The 20,733-nt window shown below is 49.9% G+C and overlaps 3 protein-coding genes across 3 annotated transcripts; 1 reads left to right on the forward strand and 2 right to left on the reverse strand.

The window, feature by feature from the left end:
• Window positions 1–302: 302 nt before the first annotated feature.
• TGME49_219210 (ankyrin repeat-containing protein) lies at window positions 303–6,712 on the reverse strand. The gene is made up of 8 exons (XM_002370644.2): window positions 5,337–6,712; window positions 4,403–4,645; window positions 3,880–4,090; window positions 3,555–3,622; window positions 3,275–3,355; window positions 2,502–2,546; window positions 1,594–1,665; window positions 303–1,182 (listed from the first exon to the last, which is right to left on the reverse strand). Exons 1-8 carry the CDS (start codon window positions 5,376–5,378, stop codon window positions 1,060–1,062), a joined length of 885 nt encoding a protein of 294 aa, XP_002370685.1. The 5' UTR covers window positions 5,379–6,712; the 3' UTR covers window positions 303–1,059.
• Window positions 6,713–6,897: 185 nt separating this feature from the next.
• On the forward strand, window positions 6,898–16,416 carry TGME49_219200 (DEAD/DEAH box RNA helicase family protein). Its single transcript, XM_002370643.2, has 15 exons — window positions 6,898–8,239; window positions 8,634–8,733; window positions 9,214–9,290; window positions 9,683–9,817; window positions 10,349–10,456; window positions 11,021–11,098; window positions 11,701–12,030; window positions 12,320–12,429; window positions 13,068–13,181; window positions 13,577–13,838; window positions 14,150–14,264; window positions 14,381–14,647; window positions 15,210–15,412; window positions 15,541–15,590; window positions 16,082–16,416. Exons 1-15 carry the CDS (start codon window positions 7,529–7,531, stop codon window positions 16,308–16,310), a joined length of 2,889 nt encoding a protein of 962 aa, XP_002370684.1. The 5' UTR covers window positions 6,898–7,528; the 3' UTR covers window positions 16,311–16,416.
• TGME49_219190 (nuclear movement protein domain containing protein) lies at window positions 16,363–20,682 on the reverse strand. The gene is made up of 7 exons (XM_002370642.2): window positions 19,426–20,682; window positions 18,917–19,065; window positions 18,753–18,801; window positions 18,414–18,514; window positions 17,952–17,996; window positions 17,668–17,704; window positions 16,363–17,230 (listed from the first exon to the last, which is right to left on the reverse strand). Exons 1-7 carry the CDS (start codon window positions 19,805–19,807, stop codon window positions 17,181–17,183), a joined length of 813 nt encoding a protein of 270 aa, XP_002370683.1. The 5' UTR covers window positions 19,808–20,682; the 3' UTR covers window positions 16,363–17,180.
• Window positions 20,683–20,733: the final 51 nt, after the last annotated feature.

Genomic DNA, 20,733 nt, shown 5'->3' on the forward strand with positions numbered 1-20,733 from the left:
CGAAATCAAGCAGTAAAAGATCATCTGGGACACGGAAATCCGGTGCCCCAAATTACTTTGCAATCCAGTAGGGCAAACTTGCGCTCAAAGCGCGGAGGATTGCAGATCTCTCGAAAGCGACTCCAAAGTTTCGTTTCAGGTGATGACTCTGCCTTCGTTCTGTTTGTACCATGTCAGTTCATCGAGAATCAATGTGCTCAGTGCCAGTAGGCAGAGCATTCCGTCTTGCCGCAGGTTAAAAAGATCTTAAAAACCACACAGTGTGCGCTTGAACGACCATGCACAAATTACGTTACGTGCTTGCCTGAATCAAGTTTCTGTATTCGCAAAACAACAAAAAATTGATCACCAAATGTTTTTATGGTTGCTCTCCAGCAGAACCACTCCACTTTGCTCCGTAAGACACCTACAAGCATGTTGGATTCCGGCACCCTACGGCCTTAAGGTTATCCTATATCGGCTATGTTCTTGGCATGCTATAGGATGACTGGAATTAGTCAAGCGGCTTGATCATATCAGCCGTTCGGCGTACAAATGAATTGTCGAGACGTTCCTGTACCTAGGGGTTGACTTCTGGTGTTCTGAGCCTCTTTCTGAAGAAGTAGCGATAAAAAATATTGTAGAGCCCCCTTCCATCGGAGTCGCAGGCCAGTCACCGGACAAAGCAAACACTCACTGCTTCCAGCACTTCTCGTGAACTCTCTTCGTAGTCGCGCTTCACTCGCCTCCAAACTTTCGGCTACAATATTAGGACGCCCAAAGCACTCTGGTGGAGCAGCCTCGGCTTTCGCTCGTAGTTCCATAACGAGATACAAGAGAAATGAACTGCCTCGATGGGAAAGAGAGAAACTGAGCTTGGCAGCAGAGCTGGCCATGACGCTGCTCCAACGTCTTCACCACACTTGGCAGAAACACTATCTCAGCGTTTTTGAACAAACAACACTCTTGCGTCGTTGCACAGATTACCAAACTCGTTTCCTAGTAAGTGCATCGCGGTGGCAGGAACTACGCTTAGCCCCGAAATCACAGAAATGGAGGCCCTCAGCAGGTCGGTTCCCATCAGTCCTCTTTAGAGCCAGCGGCTGTGGCATCCTCTGCGTTTTCTCCCTCCTCCGCTTCAAAGAGGTTCGCTAGGTGTTTCAGAAACGGACCCCGGCCAGCTTCAAAGGGAGTTACGCCTTCCTGAGAAACGATAACACATCCACAGCCCACTGGAGAATACACAAGTCATCACAGCAACGACGGGTCCATGTTTCCACCGGAATTCTAGTGGCATTGACAGATACAAACAATGTTGCTGTTCGGATATCACACAAGCCATGCAAAAGCACATGGACTCCCGGACTATCGAGGTCGTCGAAGAAGGAAATTCGGACACCAGTTACGAATGATACAGCGCAACACATTTCCAAAAACGCATCATTCTTGCTCCAGGTCTGGGCCAGGTGTTCGTCGCAATGACAGCATGTTTTCTCAGCCCATATAGAAATGCACAAATCCACTGTTCACGGTGTCTGTATCAGCCTGCTTTTTCGGACGTTCACTCGAAGATGATCTGACATTTCATCAACAGCCTCGGGGTTCGTAACTCACCCTGTTCTTTTGAAATCGGAGATCCGGATCATTTCGCATCAGCAGCAAGCACAAATCGGCGTGCTCAGAATTCTGCAGGGAACAACCGGGAAGCAAGCGAACATGTGCGAGAGTTTCTGCAGCGAAACGAGGCCTCAAAAGATGCTAGAGAAGCACCAACTCATCCGGCTCTTCCGTAGCGTCGTGGACATGGGTTGGTGTCTGTGCGTATAACAGAAAGAATGCCGCGCTACGTGATCTGCCAGTGCCAGGTAATCCTGGACAATGAATCCATGAACGTGGGCACTGTAGGTCGGTTGTATATTCTTACAGATTTTAGAGTGTTAGACAGGGAAGAAGCTATCTTCAGATGTTTTTCACCAAGCTCACGTATTACAACTGACGGTGCACTATCGTTCCTAACTGAATCGTGCTTACTAACAAGGTTTTTCTGCGGATAAGCAGGTGTGCTTCAAGTGATGTCAACTAGAAAGGCAACATGCTGAAACGATGGGTGCAGAACCGAAATGGCTACTGTGAACATCGAACCGGCGGAGATGATTTGTACGGCGAAACTGCATGGTTTGCTCGTGGTCGTGATCAAGCGGATGCAGCCAGATGCTGCGTGGAAAGGCCTCCTGATCTGTCTAACCGTGTATCTGACGATTCCCTTCTCGCATTGATTCTGCTACTTGAGATCGTGTAGCTGTGCCAGAAGAGGCATGTTTCACCCACGGGGGATCGGGTTCCTGCGTCCGAGTTCCACAGTCCCCCCTGTTCATTGTGCAGCAGCAGACTAGCTCGACACTGCTCTCCACGAGACATCGCACAAGCCATGTCTGCGCGTCTGGTACCTTCATTCCTGTTGAAAACTCTCTTTCATAGGTGGCCGTAGGCTCGGTTTGTTGCGTGTCTGGAGAGTCACTCACCACTGCCAGGTGAAGCAGATTATCGCCTGTGAACTTCTCTTGAACCTGAGAAGGTGCATCAGAGAACAAAGTAAATTCTGACTTTTAGAAATATTTATGAAACTATAAAAGTAAATAAATAAAAATTAATGAAAAAAAGGATGAAATTTTGCACATTGCATTTATGATTTTTTCCAAAAACATTTTTTTACTAAATATATTATCGAGCAATATGTTTAATGGGAGCTAAAATGCAAAGCACTTTTTTAGTCGATGTATTTAATTTTTTTACTAACGATGAAAAAGAAGTTTAGAATAAAACCTTAGAAATTACAATATTTTAAACTTACGTTTTTTTTCTTGATCTTTTACTAAATTATTGAAAAAAGGTCTTTAGCAACTAACAGTTTCCAAGAAACCTTTAGAGGTTTAACTGAATTTACTTTTAAAAGAAAACAGTCAGCACTTGCGGTCCAAGCGGCCATTGTCTGCAAGACACGGTATCGTCACCTAAAAGCATTTCCCGCTCAACCCCCTTCTACAATCCATTTCGCACGGCGTGCATGGAAACGGTCTGTGGCCGCTACGCCATCTTCGATGACTCGAGTTGTGTCGTTGCTGATTCACTTCCACACTCTTAGTGTCCTAGTATTCTGCGTGAACATAGGGCTAACTGTCACGTCGAATATGATCTGCTTCGACACAAGGAAAACGAATTACGCCAGTTTAATGTTCTCCGGAAGACGAGTTAAACCTGCACTCGTTCGAGTCGTGATGAGGTGAATCAGACATACCCGCAAGCTTGCGCCTCGACGCATCAACGCTTCAACGGTGGCTTCCTTGCTGGCAACCACTGCCTTCGACAGAGCCGTCCGCTGAAGAAAAAACACAAAACAACGTACGGATCCCAAAAACGCCCATATACACACAAGTAACATATATATGTTCGAATACATGCACACGTGTGTACATTTATACATGGCGCCTCGATTGGACGGACGCACTAATGCCTAGAGATGGGTACTTAGCCAGAGTTGTGTCGCCAGTGCGCGAGGACAGGCTGAGGTTCCATACCCCGTAGTTATCAGTGGCTTCGATATTCGCGCCCGCGTCGAGAAGAGCTTCAACAACAGCTGTGTGGCCTGTGACACGGGGGGATAACAGAAAACACAAACCCGTTCCCTGTCGCTTCATGGAAGGCAACGAACGAGAAGCAAGACTTGCTGCCTGGCACTAGAAAGGCACTGACGCCAATTCTTAAATTACAGAGCAGCGCGTTTGAAAACATGTTGTCTAGGATCATGTTCCCGTACGCTGGCAGCAACCATCGAATCTCCCCCCCTGAATGAGTTCTTCTCCGCCTATCAATTGTACTTCAACGGTTCTATTTCCTTCTCACCTTTGGCAGCAGCGGTCGTAAGAGCTGTGCCTCCAGAGGGCGTCCTCGCCTCCAAGAGTTCCTTTACAACTTCTGTGCTCGCCTGCTGGTCCGCTCCCTCTGAAATAGAGAGCCCCTCCTCGTGGGAAGCTTTTTCGGCGGCTTCAATCAAAGCCTTCACCACACCCAAGTGACCCGCTGACGCAGCAGACAACAAAGGCGTCCAGTGACCCTGAAGAAGAGCGAAAAGGTAAAACCGGAACGAATGTAGAGGATGCGTCTACGCTCGAGCGCAAAGCGGAATCCACAATCAGAGAGGAGAAAACTGCCGCGGACGTGCGACCCGCGTCCAACGTCCCCCAGCCTGTCTGTTTCCTGCGTCCACGTGTGGGTCCGGGGAACCTGTCACTTCCTCTCCGTGTCAATCCTAAGTTAGTAAACAGAAGCCTGTGGAGGCCTGTTCTGGAGGGCAGAAGAGCGCGACATCAGCAACTTCGTTCTCTCATTTGACTGTTTCTCGATTCGAAGAATTGCTGTCTCTCACTTCGTCTGCCTTCAGAAAATCCGCTCCTGCCCGAAGAAGAAAATCCGCAGCCTGCAGGTGGCCAGCGGCACATGCGACATGAAGGAGACTCCGTCCGTCCTCGTCTTCCAAAGCGTTTAGGTCCTCTTTATCCAGAGGACTATCTGAAAGAGAGCTTGGAGCATGCGGTGAAGAGGCAGAAACAGCTGATGTTTCAGCAGGCAGCTGAATGTGTGTAGACAAGAAGTCGACGCCGTTAGAGGCCTGGTAGACAAACAGAGGAAGGACCCAGGAAGGAAAGCATACTCACTCCTGAAAATGCGTGGAAGTGCGAAGGAAACGACGATGTCTTCCTTGATTCGCAAACATCCAGACGCGAGCCGAAAGCAGCGACCACGCGAGGTAACCTGAGAGCAGATCGGCTGTTTCAGGACGAGTTGAAGAGAAACGGCACAAAACGGCAGACCGGAGAGGAAGACAGACGTACGTTGGACGCAGCTTGAGGAGAAAGGAAACTCTGAATTCACACACAGTTCTAAAGTTCTTCGCAGTCCCAAGCGCACAGGCCGATTGGTTATTTTCATAACCTTTAAACTATGTAGGTTTGGCTGTGAGAGTAAGTTTCTGAACAAAGACCTTTCAAGCGCACGAAACAAAAGCGGGAGTTCCGGCCAGATTGGTAAATGCTGCTCCGCAGAACAAATGAAACAGTCTTCGTCAGCTAAAAGCAGTGGATACACCGGCAAGCAACGTATGATCTTTGTCAGCTACCGACAACAATGGAAACACCGGATTGCAGTAGTCCAGAAGACGGAAGTGGACAGCTCGTGTGTGACGTGACCCGCTGTGCTGGCAACCTCCATGGAGACAAGGGACGCGACCTCGACACTGAATAAAGAAATGCTCTTAGTCTCCTGCTCTAAGCTGACTTCTTTCCATCAAAAAAGCAACTTACAGCCGCCTTGAAAAGTTCGTCTTGCCCAGCAAATCGCCCCATGATGGTTAGCGTCAGCAGGGAAGGATCCCGGTGTGTTCAGTTTGTTTCCTTGTATTAAACAGCTCTTGGTTGGGGCAATCGATGCACGAGACAAATTCGATCACACTGCTAAGGTGTATAGTTCCTCGACAGAGATCCCGGAAACGACAGTGAAGGGCGAAGAATATGGCTTTTGCGCGTTCTATCGCCGGTTCATGAGTTCGGCTTCAACCGTGCCCTGCGCTCTTGTTGTAATCAATAAGCCTTCTGGTCACACCGGAGATTTTGGATTTCTATTCTGTCCAAATTCCCCGTTGAACACCGGCAACGAACGGCGGAAGGATTATGCGCGTCTATGTCCATGTCAAAAGAGAAACTGTTATGTTAGATGCCGTAGGAAGCTGAAAACAGAGACCAGTGCCGGGCACATCAACGCCCCTATGTATCGGGCATACAGAGAATGCACAAAGATACGAAGAGTCGGAGAAGCCACGGAAAGTTATGCCAGACAAACGGGGGCGGTTGCTAAAAGGAAGCAACCTGTGATGTGTTAGACAGGTGTGCCTCGTCCCAACTGCAACATCTAAGACTGAGACTGAAGCCGGGACGTGCTGAAAAATTTCTGGAGCGGAGTTTGCGGGAGAAATCCGCATTCGAGCACGCCACAACGAAAGCCACAGATGAGGTCAGACTCAAGAAGGGAAGTGGAATGAGGCACATCCCAGATGAAAAAGAGTGCACCGGTTCCGGAAACCAACAAAGGTGTACACACGGAAACCCGTAGCCGAAAAACGTTTTCCAGGATTTCCCAAATTTGCGCGAACACTTCGTCCGGAGAAGCAGAGATGCCGCTCTGGACTGGATAGACCTGAGAGTTTCCGAGGGTCAGAGATTCGCTGACACGGCAAAAGGAAACCAAGACACGACCGCAAGGAAATAGTTGTTTGTTAGTCACTTGGTGTGGCGTGTCGAGTGCCTCCGGTGCCACTATGGCACTTGTTAGAGGCGGTCTTTTTATAGGTACGAATGAACACACCACAAAGGCATGAAACAACGAACTAAAACAAGTGTGCAGCCGTTGAGAACTGGAGAGCCAAGGAAGAGCTAGGGGGAAAAGCACTGGATGCAAACGTTTGGGGATACCGTCACATGCAGTTGAACGTGCTTCAGAAAAGAAACGCTGTTCTTGCGTGCGCAGCATCGAGGACTCCTCAAGGCTGTTTGCTATGGTGTGAGACTCGCAACCCGCAGTCGATTGTCTGTCTTCAACCAAACGATCCAGATGTGTTCCACTTCCGCTTGTCTCTTCCTTGCCTTTCTCTCTCATTCTGCCTTGTCCCTTTTGAAGAAGGGCGTGCTCTTCAGAAACGCGATACCTCCAAAACCGTCAGCGATCCTCTCAAAACTGGCTCGACCCGGTCTCTGGGCAGCGCATGCACGCGCACATTGTCCACATGCTGTGGCTTTTTCAACTCGGCGTTTTGCGCGAGGTTTTGAGATTGCCCGCAATGCTGTAAGGGCCTCTTCCAGCTTTTTACTGATTCGACGTCAGGTCGCGGAGGAAGAAGGAGGACTTTCGATCTGGCGGTGAACTTCCAACTGACTTTTTTAGTCAGTCGTCGAGTCCCCTCTCTGTGGGGCCAAGGGCGGCGAAGTTGGCATTTTGTTTTCCATTTACGCGTACGTAAACGTCTGCCTATGCTTCTCTGATTCTAGGCACTCTTACGCGTAAGCAAAAATCCTGAATGCTCTCCATAAGCCGAGGTGAGGTAGAAAAGCGGTTGTCTTGGCCCTGAGCCTTCCGCGTTCCCGTTGCCAGACGTCTTGATTCTGCGGCAAGGCGCCATTTTTTGTTCGCCTTCTCTCTGTGGTTGAACTTATTCGTTTTCATCGATCATTGCTTCTTCCTTCTCTGTCATGACGGCTACTCATTCTTTGGTCTAGAACTGCAGTCCTAGAACGCAGCCGTCGCGGCTCTCATCATCTCCTTAACCGCTGTTTTTCGGCTCACGCCCCCTCGGTATTTTTAGCTCTTCTTCATACCTCTACATATATTACTAGGTTTTTCTCTCCTGTTTCGATATTCAATCTGCGACACAAAGCCATCGACCGGCGCTTCTCGTCTGAGAACACACGCTTTCCTGTTTACATCGACTTCTCCCGACAGCACTATGGGAAGCAGAGGCACCCTCTCTTATCAAAGCGGGGCGGGGGGTCGAGACAAGAGGAAACGGGAAGAGCGCTTGGAGCTGAGCAGAAAGAAAAAGGCAAAAAAGCGGCAAGAGGAGTACGCCGCAGCAAGGCGACATGACTCTCAGAACCGGCATGGCAAGCCCGGGAGTGCGCCGTCTTCCAAACGCTCTGGAAAAACCAACAGAGGTCGCCTGTGCGACACTGAAGATTCCTCAGAAGAAAACGCAGAATCAGACGAAGAGGTAGAGGAAGAAGAGGAAGAGGAGGAAGTAGAAGAAGAGGAAGAAGAGGAAGAAGAAGAGGAAGAAGGAGAGGACGACGAAGAGGACGAAGATGTGGAGGGAGAAGAGGAAGTCGACGAGGATGAAGATGTAGAACTGAGTGATGGGTGTTTAGACGTAAGTTTCGGCGAGGAGGAGTCAGATGAAGACGCAGCCGACTCCGACGCAGACGACGGAGAAGCGGGGAGCACGCACCAGGGGGACAGAGAGCCGCTCTCTGCGACGCAGACGAAGAAGCAGGGTGGCGACGAGGACCTCGAGGTGGACTCTGGAAACCAGATGGAAAAGGATCAAAAGACCAAAGGCCCTCCCGGTCATAAAAAACAGTGCGCGTATGTGAAGCACAACGCACTTCTTCATACGCAGACAGCCTGGGGAGATCTCCCTTTGAGTCGACCGCTTCTCAGAGTAAGTCCTGGCGAAGACTCGTTATTCTCAATTTCCCTCACTCTGCATGCGCGTCGCCACAAGCACACAAACATTCGATTTTCTCTTCGTTTTAATCGATGCAGCATACGTTAGAACTGAACTTCATCCCTCGAGCCTCCACCGTATACTCGCCAAATGCATACATATGCATCCCTATATCTGTGTTGTTTTTTCTGTCGTGAGACGTCTGCTGGTAATCATTCCTGTTCATGTTGGTTCATATCGGCGGCTTGTGGAGTCAGCGAAACGTCAAATTTCCACATGAGGCTGACGTTTTGTGACGAGCTTTTTGCCGCGAAGAAAAACACTCTCGTTCGCGAGTCAGCGGGCCCGCTCACGCGCCATCTCCTTTCTATTCTGGTGCCTAACGCAGGCTATTCAAGATCTCGAGTATGCTCACCCGACGCACATTCAAGCGGCGTGTCTCCGTCCGGCTCTGGAGGGCCGCGATCTGCTCGCCAACGCACAAACAGGTGAGGGTGGCTTCGGCCCAGATTGAGGGAGCGTCACGCTCTTTTTCTTGGTAGTCATAGTTCCGCGCATGCGTATGAGAGGAATGAAAATGCGGTTGTGTCGACATATGGCTGCCGAGTATGTCGCAAGGGTCTCGTGCAGACACTGGCCGTGTGTTTTCTCCTTTTTTTGGATGTGTGGCAACATCTAGCTACACAACGGTATGCCAAGAAGGATCGCAGATTGCTCTGATTATCTCTGATACAATACATGGTTGTGTACCTTACGACCGTCATATCATGTAGAAATGGAACGTAACGTGGATCGGTATCCACACTGCTTCGATGAAATGTAGATGTGACACCTGAGAGTTTTCTCACTGGCTTTCGTACCGACTGACGGAAGGAGCTCGCGAGACTCAACTTAGAGATGCGAGGTCTTTGCCTTTCCTGTGAAGACTTCCGTTCCCGGCTGTCTTGCATCGATGGCGATCTGTTCAGGTTCGGGCAAGACCGCAGCATTCCTTCTCCCTACACTGGAGCGACTGCTGCACAGTCCTGGAGTTCGCAGTCGCAAGGTAAGGAAGGCAAGAAAAGCCGCACTCTGTCGCTTTGCTAAGGACTCGTGTTCGGCCCTTCTCGTCCGCATTTCGTCACTTCTGCGCGACTGGAATTGTGGCGCGAGCGAGAAACAGAACACCTTGTGTCGCCTCCAACTCTGGGACCCTGCGGTGTTTGTCTGGTGCTGCGTGGTCGGTTTCGCTTGAAACCTGCTACAGACTAGTGCATGAGTCCTGCCGTGGGCAATGGTGTAAAGTATGCAGTACGAATGGGGGCAGGAAGGGTGAGTGGTGTGGATGCTTCGGACCCAGGTCCTCCACTCCGCCGAGTTCTGGCCCAGCATGGATCGATGCCATGAGGTCTATGTTTTTCTCTCATTCGTTCGGCCTGCGTTTCTCGTCCCTTTCAGATGACAGCGAATGGACCGACGGGAGGGCTGCGAGGCACGAAGGCTCTTGTGCTGCTTCCGACTCGTGAGCTGGCGATGCAGTGCGTTCAGATGCTTCAGTGTCTCTCCAAATACACTCCCATTACCCACGCGCTGGTATGTCTTTCCTCTCTTATTATTCTCGAAGTCCCCTGGATATGCGCGGAGCCGTCGTGCCTGCTGGCCAGATAGTTCGGCAAAATGCCTTGTAGTCGAAGTTACGCTACTCACTGTCATGAGCAAGCACCAGAGGAAACATCTGCCGCGGCAATCAGACAGACGACACAGGCGGTGACGTTTTCCTTTTTCTGTGCATGCGTATTTCGATCTACACGGGTCCTGAAGTAGAGGGCAACGGAATGTCAGGCAAAACTGCTTTGGGGTCCCCGCCAGGTCCTGAAAATGGTGTGTCGCAACCCGTTGTGACGTTTTCTTTCAAGTCGCCTGGCGTAGCCCACACACGGTCCTCCCGATGAGACCAATGTACTCGTTCCCCTTTTTCCTTAACCACTGATCGCATGTGCATATATATATATATATATATATATATATTTATATGTAAAGGTATACCTTTAACGGTGTTCATGAGGATGTATATGCACTTTTTTTTATTTTGTGTGCATTTCCGTTTCTGTGGCTTCACTCCAGGCATGTGGAGGAATGACTTTGAAGGCACACGAAAGCGCTTTGCGGCACCAGCCGGACATTGTCGTGGCAACTCCTGGGCGCATTCTCGATTTACTGCTTAACTCACCAGTAAGAAGTGTGCAAGCGTCCAGGTCAATTCGCTTGGCGGCTACCAAGGTGTTTCAAGTCGTCCTGCATGCGTTGATCAAGGGTTCCACACATGTGGCAGAAAATGGGCGAAACCACCTATCTCACTGGACACGCATATATATATATATATGTATATATATATATATGTATATGTGTATATATATATATATATATACGTAGAGAGAGCTACGTCTGTTCTGCAGCAAACAACTGCGTCAGGGTTTCTCGTGGAGCTGTGTGCGACATGTTGTCGAGCACCGCGGATTTCCCCATTGCCTAGAGTGGTGGAGGCGGTGCCTTCAGGCAAACAGCTAGCTCGAAGCTCACCTAGATAAGGCGTCAGTGTCTTGAGGCACAGCTGTCTCGACTTAACGTATGCCGCTGTTCATCAAATTCACTTTGAGTCTCCTGCATAGACTGTCATCCTGTTGGCGAACTTCCAATGCCTACGAGACCTACTGGATGTTGTAGATACGCCCCAACTACGGTGAACGGAGCGAGAGGCTAGCAGTGTTGTTCCCTCTGCACCTCTTGCTGTTTCAGACGGTTCACCTGGAACTGCTCGAGATTATTGTCCTCGATGAGGCCGATCGGCTCCTCGAACTTGGCTTCCGCGAGGAGGTATGCTCAACCGTCACAGTTTCGGCGTTTCACCGGGTCCCAGCTTTTCATCTCAGGCGGTAATCCGAGACATCCTACGAGCTTTATGATCTGTACGACAGGTGTGCGACAATTGTGTTTTTGGCTTGGGTTTAAGATTTGCTGGGCGAGAGTCACTTTGGACGTTTCCTGTGGCGGGACTCAAACTATTCTCATTTGGCCTGGCTGCAAGCCTTTTCTGAGTATAGAATGTTCGGTCGAACATTTTTTGCGAGCTGACGGCGAGAGTTGACTCCCCATTTCTGATGGTAGCATTTGGAGTTGAGAGAGGGAGAAAACTCAGGAGCTTCCTTAGCGACGCCGAGTACAAACCACGTAGTGCTGCTCTTTCCCGTTGACGCCTTCAGACCCGTGTGGCGTTTCGCACTTGGTCTTTCCGAGATCTGGACGTTACTGTAACGGTTTTGTAGAGAACAGATGGAGTCGAAGACGACTCTTACCATTCCTTTTCCATCTTTGTGACTCGGGGAGCCCGAATGTGGGTGTCGAGCGGCTGGGCTCTCCTCTGCATATTCACATATCAATTCGTTTTTCTGTCTGCCCTGCGAAAATGGCCTTCTCAGATTCTCGCCATTCTCCGTCACTGCCATCGCGCCCGTCAGACTCTCCTCTTTTCTGCCACTCTGACGCCCTCTATTGCTTCTCTCGCCTCCCTCGCTTTGAATCGTCCCCTGCACATTTCGGCAGAGGCCACGGTCACGGACAGCACCGCGGGTCGGGAGAAGAGCGGATTCACTGTGACGTCTTTGCAGGCTGCAACTGCGGCACTGAAGACAGTTTCGTCGACACTAGAGCAGCAATTTGTCATGCTCCAAAGAGAGGAACACCGTGCTCCCGCTCTTCTCCACCTGTGCACCACTGCCTACACCAAAAATGTCATTGTTTTCTTCCAGGTGAGCTGAGACCGCTGCTGGTGTTTTGCCTGCAAAACAGGAGTCATGAGTGATTTTGTCTCGAAAACAAACAGCCCGTCACGAGTCAAAGAAACACGAACGAAAACCCCGGTGCAAGCAAGTCAGTAGAACTGAATCCTCCTGATACCAAGAACAGCAAGTCCTCCAAATCGTTATCCTCGTAGATGAACAGGTAGACGTACTCCAATCTTGTACAGTTCGTAGCTCAGCGTGTCGCCCTTGAAATAAAGATGCTCTTGAAGGTGTACGCGTCTCCTCTCCCTCGCAGACCAAGAAGCTCGCGCACCAGACGAGTCTTCTGTTCAAGTTCATGGGCTTGAAGTATGCAGAACTTCATGGCAACCTGACACAGCAGATGCGTGTAGAGGCCCTTGAGAGGTGCGTTCGCTTTTCTGGCTTTTGCGTCGACTGCCTTCGGGGACTGCAATGTCTTCGACTTCTCTCCTTGACACATAACGTAATTTCGCGGTGGAAGGTCCTTCCTTTGGCGCGTATTGACGTCTGTCGCTACCCTGCGCGGTTGGCAGGATTTCATTAGTATTGCAGCCTCTCTGAGAGTGGCGAATACTTATTTTTTTGGCATCCGTGGGCTCGGCTCGTCGCGGCGAAGATTTTAAGTCGCAGCTCCTGAACGATCAGAGACCTCCTCGGAGCGAAAGTGTCTCGGTGTCTTGTGCGTCACTTTGTTCGCTTGCGTCTTTTTGCTGCCAAGCTTGACCATGGCTACACGAGCACTGTATCCCGGTCGCATGCTGGGAAGTGATGGATCACAATAATTGCCTGTAATGTGCGGGGTGTCTATCATTCCGAAGCCCGCTCCGCATTTCCTAGTGTGCAGAAACCGTATTTGCCAGGAATTCGCGGAGACAAACTTGCTCTACATGGGAGGGGGGGAATTCCGTCTACTTGCCTGCATGCTGTGGTATTGAGCTGCAACCTCACTTTAGCGGCCTCCGGACCCACTTCAGATATACATGCAAAACGCCGAACTATATGCACCTGCGGCGTGCATGCAGGTTCCATGCCGGAGAAGCGGATTTCCTTCTGGCTAGCGAGTTGGCGTCTCGAGGCTTGGATATCGCAGGCGTGGAAGCGGTCATCAACTTCAACGTTCCAGCCGATATTGACCGGTAAGTGTTCGTTCCAAAGTTTTTCGGCACTTCTATATTTAAGGTTCACCCTCACAGATTCTTCGGGCTTCTACTTGTTCTACAGTTCTGTTGTTGAGAGGGTTCTTGACTTTTTGCCAGCCTTTTGCGGTGATGCGCGTGTGCTGGCTATCCTGTAAAACGCGGAAAAGGACATCAATCGAATTCCGCGTGTATTTTCAATCTGGTGAGCCCTTTGGCATGATTTAGCGTCACCTTTGGTGGAAGAGGCCAAGGCGACCTAAAGCGTTTGAGAAGTCTGTGTTTCACCAAGTGTTTTTCCCTCTACTGCGGGAGCTTATTATGTCCGCAGTCTTTTCTAGGCTCAATCTGCACCCGCTTCTACCCTTTTTGTCAATCCCCGTTTCTCTTCTCAGATACATCCACAGCGTAGGACGGACGGCGCGTATGGGTAGGAGCGGTGTGGCTGTGACGATCTACCATCGGGATGGCACAGAGCGTCTGCAGGTGAAGAAGCTTTTGCATGCGCTGCGTAGTGGCCTGAACCAGCCGGGCGAGAAAGCCGGCAAGGGCAAGAAGGGGAAAGGAGACAAGGCGCAAGATGGCAGCTTGGCCAGTGGACCTCGCGTGTTTCAAAGGAGAATCGACGCGGACAAACTCGAGATGCTCGAGAAAAAGGTATGTAGGCCGAAAGAGAAAAGGGTCCCTCAGTCCGTTATCAAGGGGAACTTGGTACTGCAGCAACGGTTATTTCTACGCAGATCTCACAGGGGAACAGACAGAGACAAGGTCGTCGTTCAGATCGGCCAAAAACAACGGCCTCCCGTAGAGCTTGTATACAGACGCTGGTTTCTCAAGAATACGCTGGACACCAGTGTACTTAACGCACTGACCAAGGTGGTCGTGCATAGCACACTAGCAAGAGGATCTGCTTTGGTGTGCTCGGAATGAAACTGCAACCTCTACTTGTGATGTGTTGCCTTTTTCAGGTCAAGTCGCTGCAAGGAGACATCGTCCGCGAGCTGAAGCGAGAGAAACTGGAGCGAGAAGTGCGTCTTGCTGAGCTCCATTTACAGAAGGCAGAGAACCTACAAACGCATGCAGGTACGCGAGCCGCCGTCGTGTTCTGCTGAACGAGTCTAGTCCTTTTTCGCAAGAGTTTTTCATTAGAGTGCACATTTCGTGTGTGGAGTCTGCAATGCCGCCACTGGTTTCTGCAGATGAGATATACTCAAGGCCTATGCGACAATGGTTCATGACAGCCAAAGAGAAGCAGCGATTGAAGGACGAGTCTAAAGCTCTCGTAGGAAAGGACGCAGAAGAACGAGATGCACTTGAAAGGGCTCGTGCCTCCTCTAGTGATGAACGCAACGGCAGAGCACCCCTCAGTGAAGATGAAGCGGAAGAAGACAGCGAGACTGAGGCAGACAACGCCGATCAAATGGACAGCGACGACGAAGAGGATGTGGCAGATGAATCCAACTCAGGTGAGCCTTCTGAGTTCATAAGAGAGGCTGGCTGCAGAGACAGCCCACCTTCTGTCATTTGCACTTGCTATCGGCAAACTATATACGCAAAGATGCAGCAGCATGATCTACGAAAGTGTCATGCTAACAGAGTTCCTCACATTGCCACTATGCTTTCACTGGCTATAAACGCATGGTCGAAACAGCGGAGTCTTTTGCCAAGTGTGGAAATTTCTGTCCTCTCTGGCCGGTAATAATAGTCTCAGTGTATTTATGTACTCATGTGTAGAGCAGTGGCTTTCCGGCAGAAGACCCATTTTCGTTCCCCTCAGCCATGCACTTTATGAATGCTTCTCAAGGGCGGGGCAGGGGGGTTAGACAAATGTGATGAGCACTGGTAATGTCCGTGTTGCTGCGATGTCTGAAAGCAGCTCTCTAGCCATATTCGAGAGATGTTGGAATCCCGCTTGCAGAGCTCCAGGAACAGAATGAGAAGTATGAACGTGTGACAAATGAGAAGATACATGCTGTGTGGACGCGTGTGATTTGCTTTCGTCACGGCTTCTGCTTTGTTTCCGTACAGACGACGGGGAACTACCCGAGTGGATCACGGCGTGCAGCGACGACAGCCAGAGTGTGGAAGACGAGATTGAAGAGCCTCCTCCAAAAAAGAAGGCGAAGGCCGTAACAGTGAAGGAATTCAAGGCCACCAAGCCGAAAGCGCAACCCATCGGAGGAAACAAGGAAAAGAAGAAGCAGGAGAGACTGACACCCAAGCAACGCGAGGTACACACGCTCCAAGAGCGTCCGAATACTCGTTCATGCGCCCTAACCTATTGGCAGCATTTTTCACTGTCATTCGGTATTCTCCCAAACTAGCCTTGTTCGGTTGCATCTGGGTGTTTTGCGTTCAGAGGATGAAGGAACTTCAATTCATGAAGGCTGCAGCTCGTTCCGCGAAGAGGTAAGTGTCCGCGTCTACTCTCTGCGCAGCGTGTGTTGTATCACCACTGCTTTCACCAGCTGGTCATCCGTCGCGCCGTGACATTGTATGCTTTAATCTCCTGAGAAACTCCAACTTTCTACTTCCACGACAACGTCGGATACTGTTTGGATCCTTTGCCGTATCATTCATCGAGTTTGCTCACAACGTTGCAGAAAGGTCGGCGTTCGCTCGTTCCACTGCCTGGTGGGATTTGTTCTTCCAGAGTTTGTGCGCACCTTTCTCTGTTGGTCCGCATTAAATCCTGTCTGTTTTCTTCCGCCTTCAGGCCGGTTGTATCTGTGTCATTTCTAGAACTCTTTTGCAATGCCTGTGACACTCCCATAGACTCCATTCGCATGCACTGGGTTAATGGTTTACTGTGTGTGTGTGTGGTACCAGTGAGGGGAAACGTGGTGTCTCTTCGCATCAATTGAGTGATGTGATAGGTTTTTCCTCCTCTGTGTCTGCAGAAGTCAAATGCCCAAGCGGCTGCGCGTGACCCACACTTCTCCAAATGACGTCCACAACAACTCAAGGCGGCCAAAGAACCAAAAGAAACGGAAACTAAAGGCTAGTGGCTGGCGCGCAGAAGAACCGAAGAAACCACAGGGCGGCAAAAACGAAAATAAGAAGCAAAGAAATGTCAAAACGATGGGCAAAAAAGCCTTTAAATCGAAGGGCCGGTATAAACGCCGATAAGTCTGAAGACTTAGAACGCCACAAAGAGTTGCGATAATCTTTGTGCAAAAAAACGTATACCGCAAGTGACGGCGCTCGTTTTTCTGCTGGTGGTTTTCAGCCGGATCGCTGTGCCAATGGTAAACCTTTCGTTCCAATCAACAGCAAATGTCACCGTAAATGGTCAGATTTTAGCTGTTGTCCATTGCAAGTACTTTACAAACTCAGACACCGTCCATCACGGACACTGTCAAGACCGTTGTGCCGTCCGAACTAACTGGAACGAGAGTTTAAAAGTTCGGTGTGTACCAGGATTCAACAGTGTGACAGTCACTGCAGGGTATGCTATAACCCCTGTAACTGTGGTGGAACAATCAGAGTCACTTGCTTCTCACGAAAGTGTAACTGTTTTCCACGAGAGTTCATAAGGGTCGCTAGGGCATGACTCCGGTGAAAAAGAGAAGGAGCGGCTCAGAAACCACGGTGTTCGACCGAGAATTCGACTTTGGAGAAACAACGGAACGATTTGCTGGACTGCGCAGGCACGTCAAATAGCCAGACGGATAGGGGCCAAGTCGCCAGAGAGAGAGAGAGCCCTCGGGTATGTTCCTTTATCAACTTGAGGAGGTGCAGCAGGTGCAGTTATGGGTAATACAGGTGTGCAAATCGCACTGCATGGCAAATACTACATTATCACATGTTCCACTCTGTGTTATCCCTTGGAGCAATGAAAAAGTAGATTCAAGCTGCGATACGGACACGAAGGGAGCGCGTCGGTCTAGCCGACGAGAGCTTTGGTCCCGAACGCATCCAAATAGCTAAAATTGGAGGAGGAAAGGCAGAGGACCGCAGCCGTCGTTAGAAACAGACGACAGTTTGGCCGTGAAATGGTCACTTATACGATACGCCGCCCATGAATGTCCGCGGATCCGGAGCATTTCCTGAAAGGAAATTCGCAGAAACACACACAAAACAGGAATAGGTGGTTTCCACGTGGCGCACCTACTGGCACTCCTGCCGGTAAGATGCCTTGCCTTACCCCTTTTGCTGTATCCACCAGGTTTAGCCCCCGACCCGAGAGTACTCTACTCGTTGTACACGCATCATCGCTCGCGAAGGCTGGAAGATAGAGATTCTGGCTCTGTGGAAGAAAAACACTGCTATATACCACAAAGTAGAACACCTTTTGTGCGCGGGTCGCTCCTTTCCTGGCGGCACGAAGCCAGAGGAACTTGGCGCAGGCTCAGGTTACCTACCACAGAACCTCTTACTAAACGCTGTCCTAACATGAGCGCATGTGAGGGTGTCTTCGATCACTCAACGGCCCTCCCGAAATAAGAAAAGGGTTCCACATACGAGGGACGTATGAAAGACTCACCGCTGAATGTCGCTCCAGAGAAGTCGAACCCGGGATTCTGAGAGCCAAGCGCACAAATATTACTATTTGAACAGCTCTGTTGTCGGACACAGATTAGTACATTTTCGGAAGCAGTAGCCGTTTCGCAATCCAAAGCGGAGCTTATCGCAAACTGAGATCGAACGGAACCAAACGATCCGGTCGGGAGTTTTAACCGGGACGAAACGACGCAGGCGACACCTCACACGGGACTAAACAGCCTGTGTCACATAACGGACGGCGAACGCCAGCAACGGATTCCTCACCTCTTCCTGGAACCGTTCAAGCATCAACTTCTTCTGAACTTCTTGCTGCAGACAGCGCAGACAGGCCAAGTCTCCCGCACTTTACGCGGATCGAAAAAGACACTTGCCCTCATGAAAGAGTCGGAAGAAGACTCCCGGCTACGGATGCGGCGCAGTTACACCCCTAGTCACAGGGTGCTCAACTAAGAGGCGCCCATTACAAAATCCAGACGAAACCCCGAGCTGAAGCCTTTCTTTGGAAGCGACTTATCTTGCTGGGATCCTTTACGCAAATAGCACGAGTTAAGGCGAGGGGCAGCACTTGCTAGACCCCAGTCATTTTCATATACGTGCATGCATACCACATCGTATTCACACACATCTGTATCCGTGCATAAATATTCACGTATACATGCATATAGATATATCCTGCCGAATCTCTTGCTACAAAGCCGGGCTAGATTCTCTAACAAAATTTCTCACCTGACTGAACGGATCGAGAGCGCCACCATGTCCTTTAAGTGCAGCATTCCACACTTCTCCCTTCTTCATCTTGACCAGTAAAATGTGGAGTTCCCCGTCCTCTGAAAAAGAAACAAATTGAGCAAATGCAAAGGACCTGAACTAAGTCGAAAAGCATGCCTGGGTGAGTGATTCCCCTCGGCAAAACTCTAGTCAGAAAATTGTGCTACCAAGCTTGCACAAACCAGACTGCAGGTCACTTCGCATCAAGCTAAACGACACCATGCGGTTAATTCAAAGCGGAGACATTCAGGCTGAACGGCAATCTACGGGTGATTCAGGTTTCAGTGTTTTGCTCACCTATCATCCACACTGACGGATCCACGTTTACGGTTGACTCCGTCGGCGCCTAAGCGAGAACCAAAAGAAACGAACGAACGAAAAGTTAGTGCAGCCGTTCCTAACGCCTCCTGGAACACGCGAAACGGGACTGGTTATCCTCATCTGTGTGTTCGGGGACCTACAGAAAAGAGAGGCGGTTTTCCTTTCAGACCCACGGTCAACGTCGTGGGCGTTATCTTGATATCGAGGTCCTTCGCCTTAGCTCCTTCTGGAGGTTTCAGGTACAGGTGAACTTCGTCCAGCGACTGTTCCCATTCATAGACAAGCCGGCCTACACCGAACGGCATCATACAGAGACAATTGAGCGAGTATGTCGCCAGGCCTCCTCTTAACCGGAAAGACCCTAGATCACGTTCAAGAAATCAATCGAAAAGTAAGTTGAAAACCACAATGGCGATGGCGATTTGCTCCTGGTATCAATGAATTGTACGGAGGCGTGTGGCATTACACGAGGAGATATGTGGCGGAGGTGTGTAGCCTCATTTATGCACAAATGTATATCTTTCGGTGCATACTGCACACGTGTGCATGCAGCCACGTGCCACCGGGACCGTTTATATGTTGATGCGGATGCACGAACACAGGTTTATTATATCCTGCAGATAAACCGAAAAAGATGCACTCAACATACCTTGGTCGTAGAAGGGCCGGCGACCCTTCGCAGAGGTTTCTGCCTTCTTCAAGAGAGACATGTCCCCGACACCGCCAGGTATCATCTTCCCCAAAGATTTCTCGCTTTCTTGAACGATGAAGGATATATGTTGACCGAGAAAGATGAGGTCGCTTCTTCCACCGAACGCAGCTTCTAGTGACCCTGGATTACGGCGCTGTCCTTTCCTGTCCTGGTCAACAGGTTGAACCGCAGCGGGGCCGAATCCCTCGATGACGGTTTGCAAAAATACAAAGTTCCAAAGAAAGGCACGGCATTTAAAGCCACGTTCACACTGATAGATAAACACTATTGTCAAATTAGTCAGCAAGTAGGTCTGGAAAGGCTGTGCAAAGCTACGCATGCGATGTTGGAACCTCCGCGAAATCCCGACTACCTGCTAACGGAAAATTCCCACTGTGCGCAGAAACAAAAAGAAAAAACTGAAGAAAAGACTAAAGATTTTCGGGTTTATCCATGCGACGCGAATAGCTGGTACCAAATTGTCACACACTTCCACAAAGCAGCCTGCGCGTAGTAGTTGCGCGTTGCAAGGCGACAAATGGGAGATTCTCCGAGGGGTTGTTCTTCTAGAGTAGCTGGAAGGTCCAGGCAAGAAAACTATGCTCTAGATGGCAACAACGGTAGCCTTACAGAAGATTGCTTGAAAAGGTAGTTAGTGTACGCTGGGAAAAGGGAGCGTTGTTCGATGTATAGTTACGGTTGACCCGCCCTGAGGAGCTCTGACAGGAGGAGGCAAAATCCAATAGCCTGGGGGTCACCACCTCCAGGGTCACGAACGAAAGGGCATTTGGCCGGGTTTACGGCCCGCTTTCTGTAAGCAAAATCAAGGTCTCCAACATGTACTGTCTCTCTACGTACACTCGTTTCAAATAAACAGAAAGCAATCTGTGCTAGTGAGGTATTACGACAGCATGTCTGCTTGGATTATGGTGGGCGTAAGATGTGCTGATGTAACAGAAGTTGACCACGGAGATCTTCCTAGCGAATACGCAGAAGCCTATGAATCCTCTATTATCGATAAATCAGAGGAGAAAGAATGTCTGACAGTCTCGCCGAATATAACACAATTTCATATTCCAACGGACTGCTATCTGCTTCCCGCTCTCTGTCATGGCTGCTCATTTGACTGGGTAAGAGCTAGAAGATGAGAGTGCGATACTTGCTCTCACTACAATACTGTTCATTCTCAGAGCGCAGTGCGTATTGATAACGGATGAGCTTCGGATCGTTGTCCGTGCTCTGCACAAACGATGTAAACCGAATAGC

Source organism: Toxoplasma gondii, chromosome XII (genome assembly GCF_000006565.2).
Source record: "Toxoplasma gondii ME49 chromosome XII, whole genome shotgun sequence".
NCBI lineage: Eukaryota > Apicomplexa > Conoidasida > Eucoccidiorida > Sarcocystidae > Toxoplasma > Toxoplasma gondii.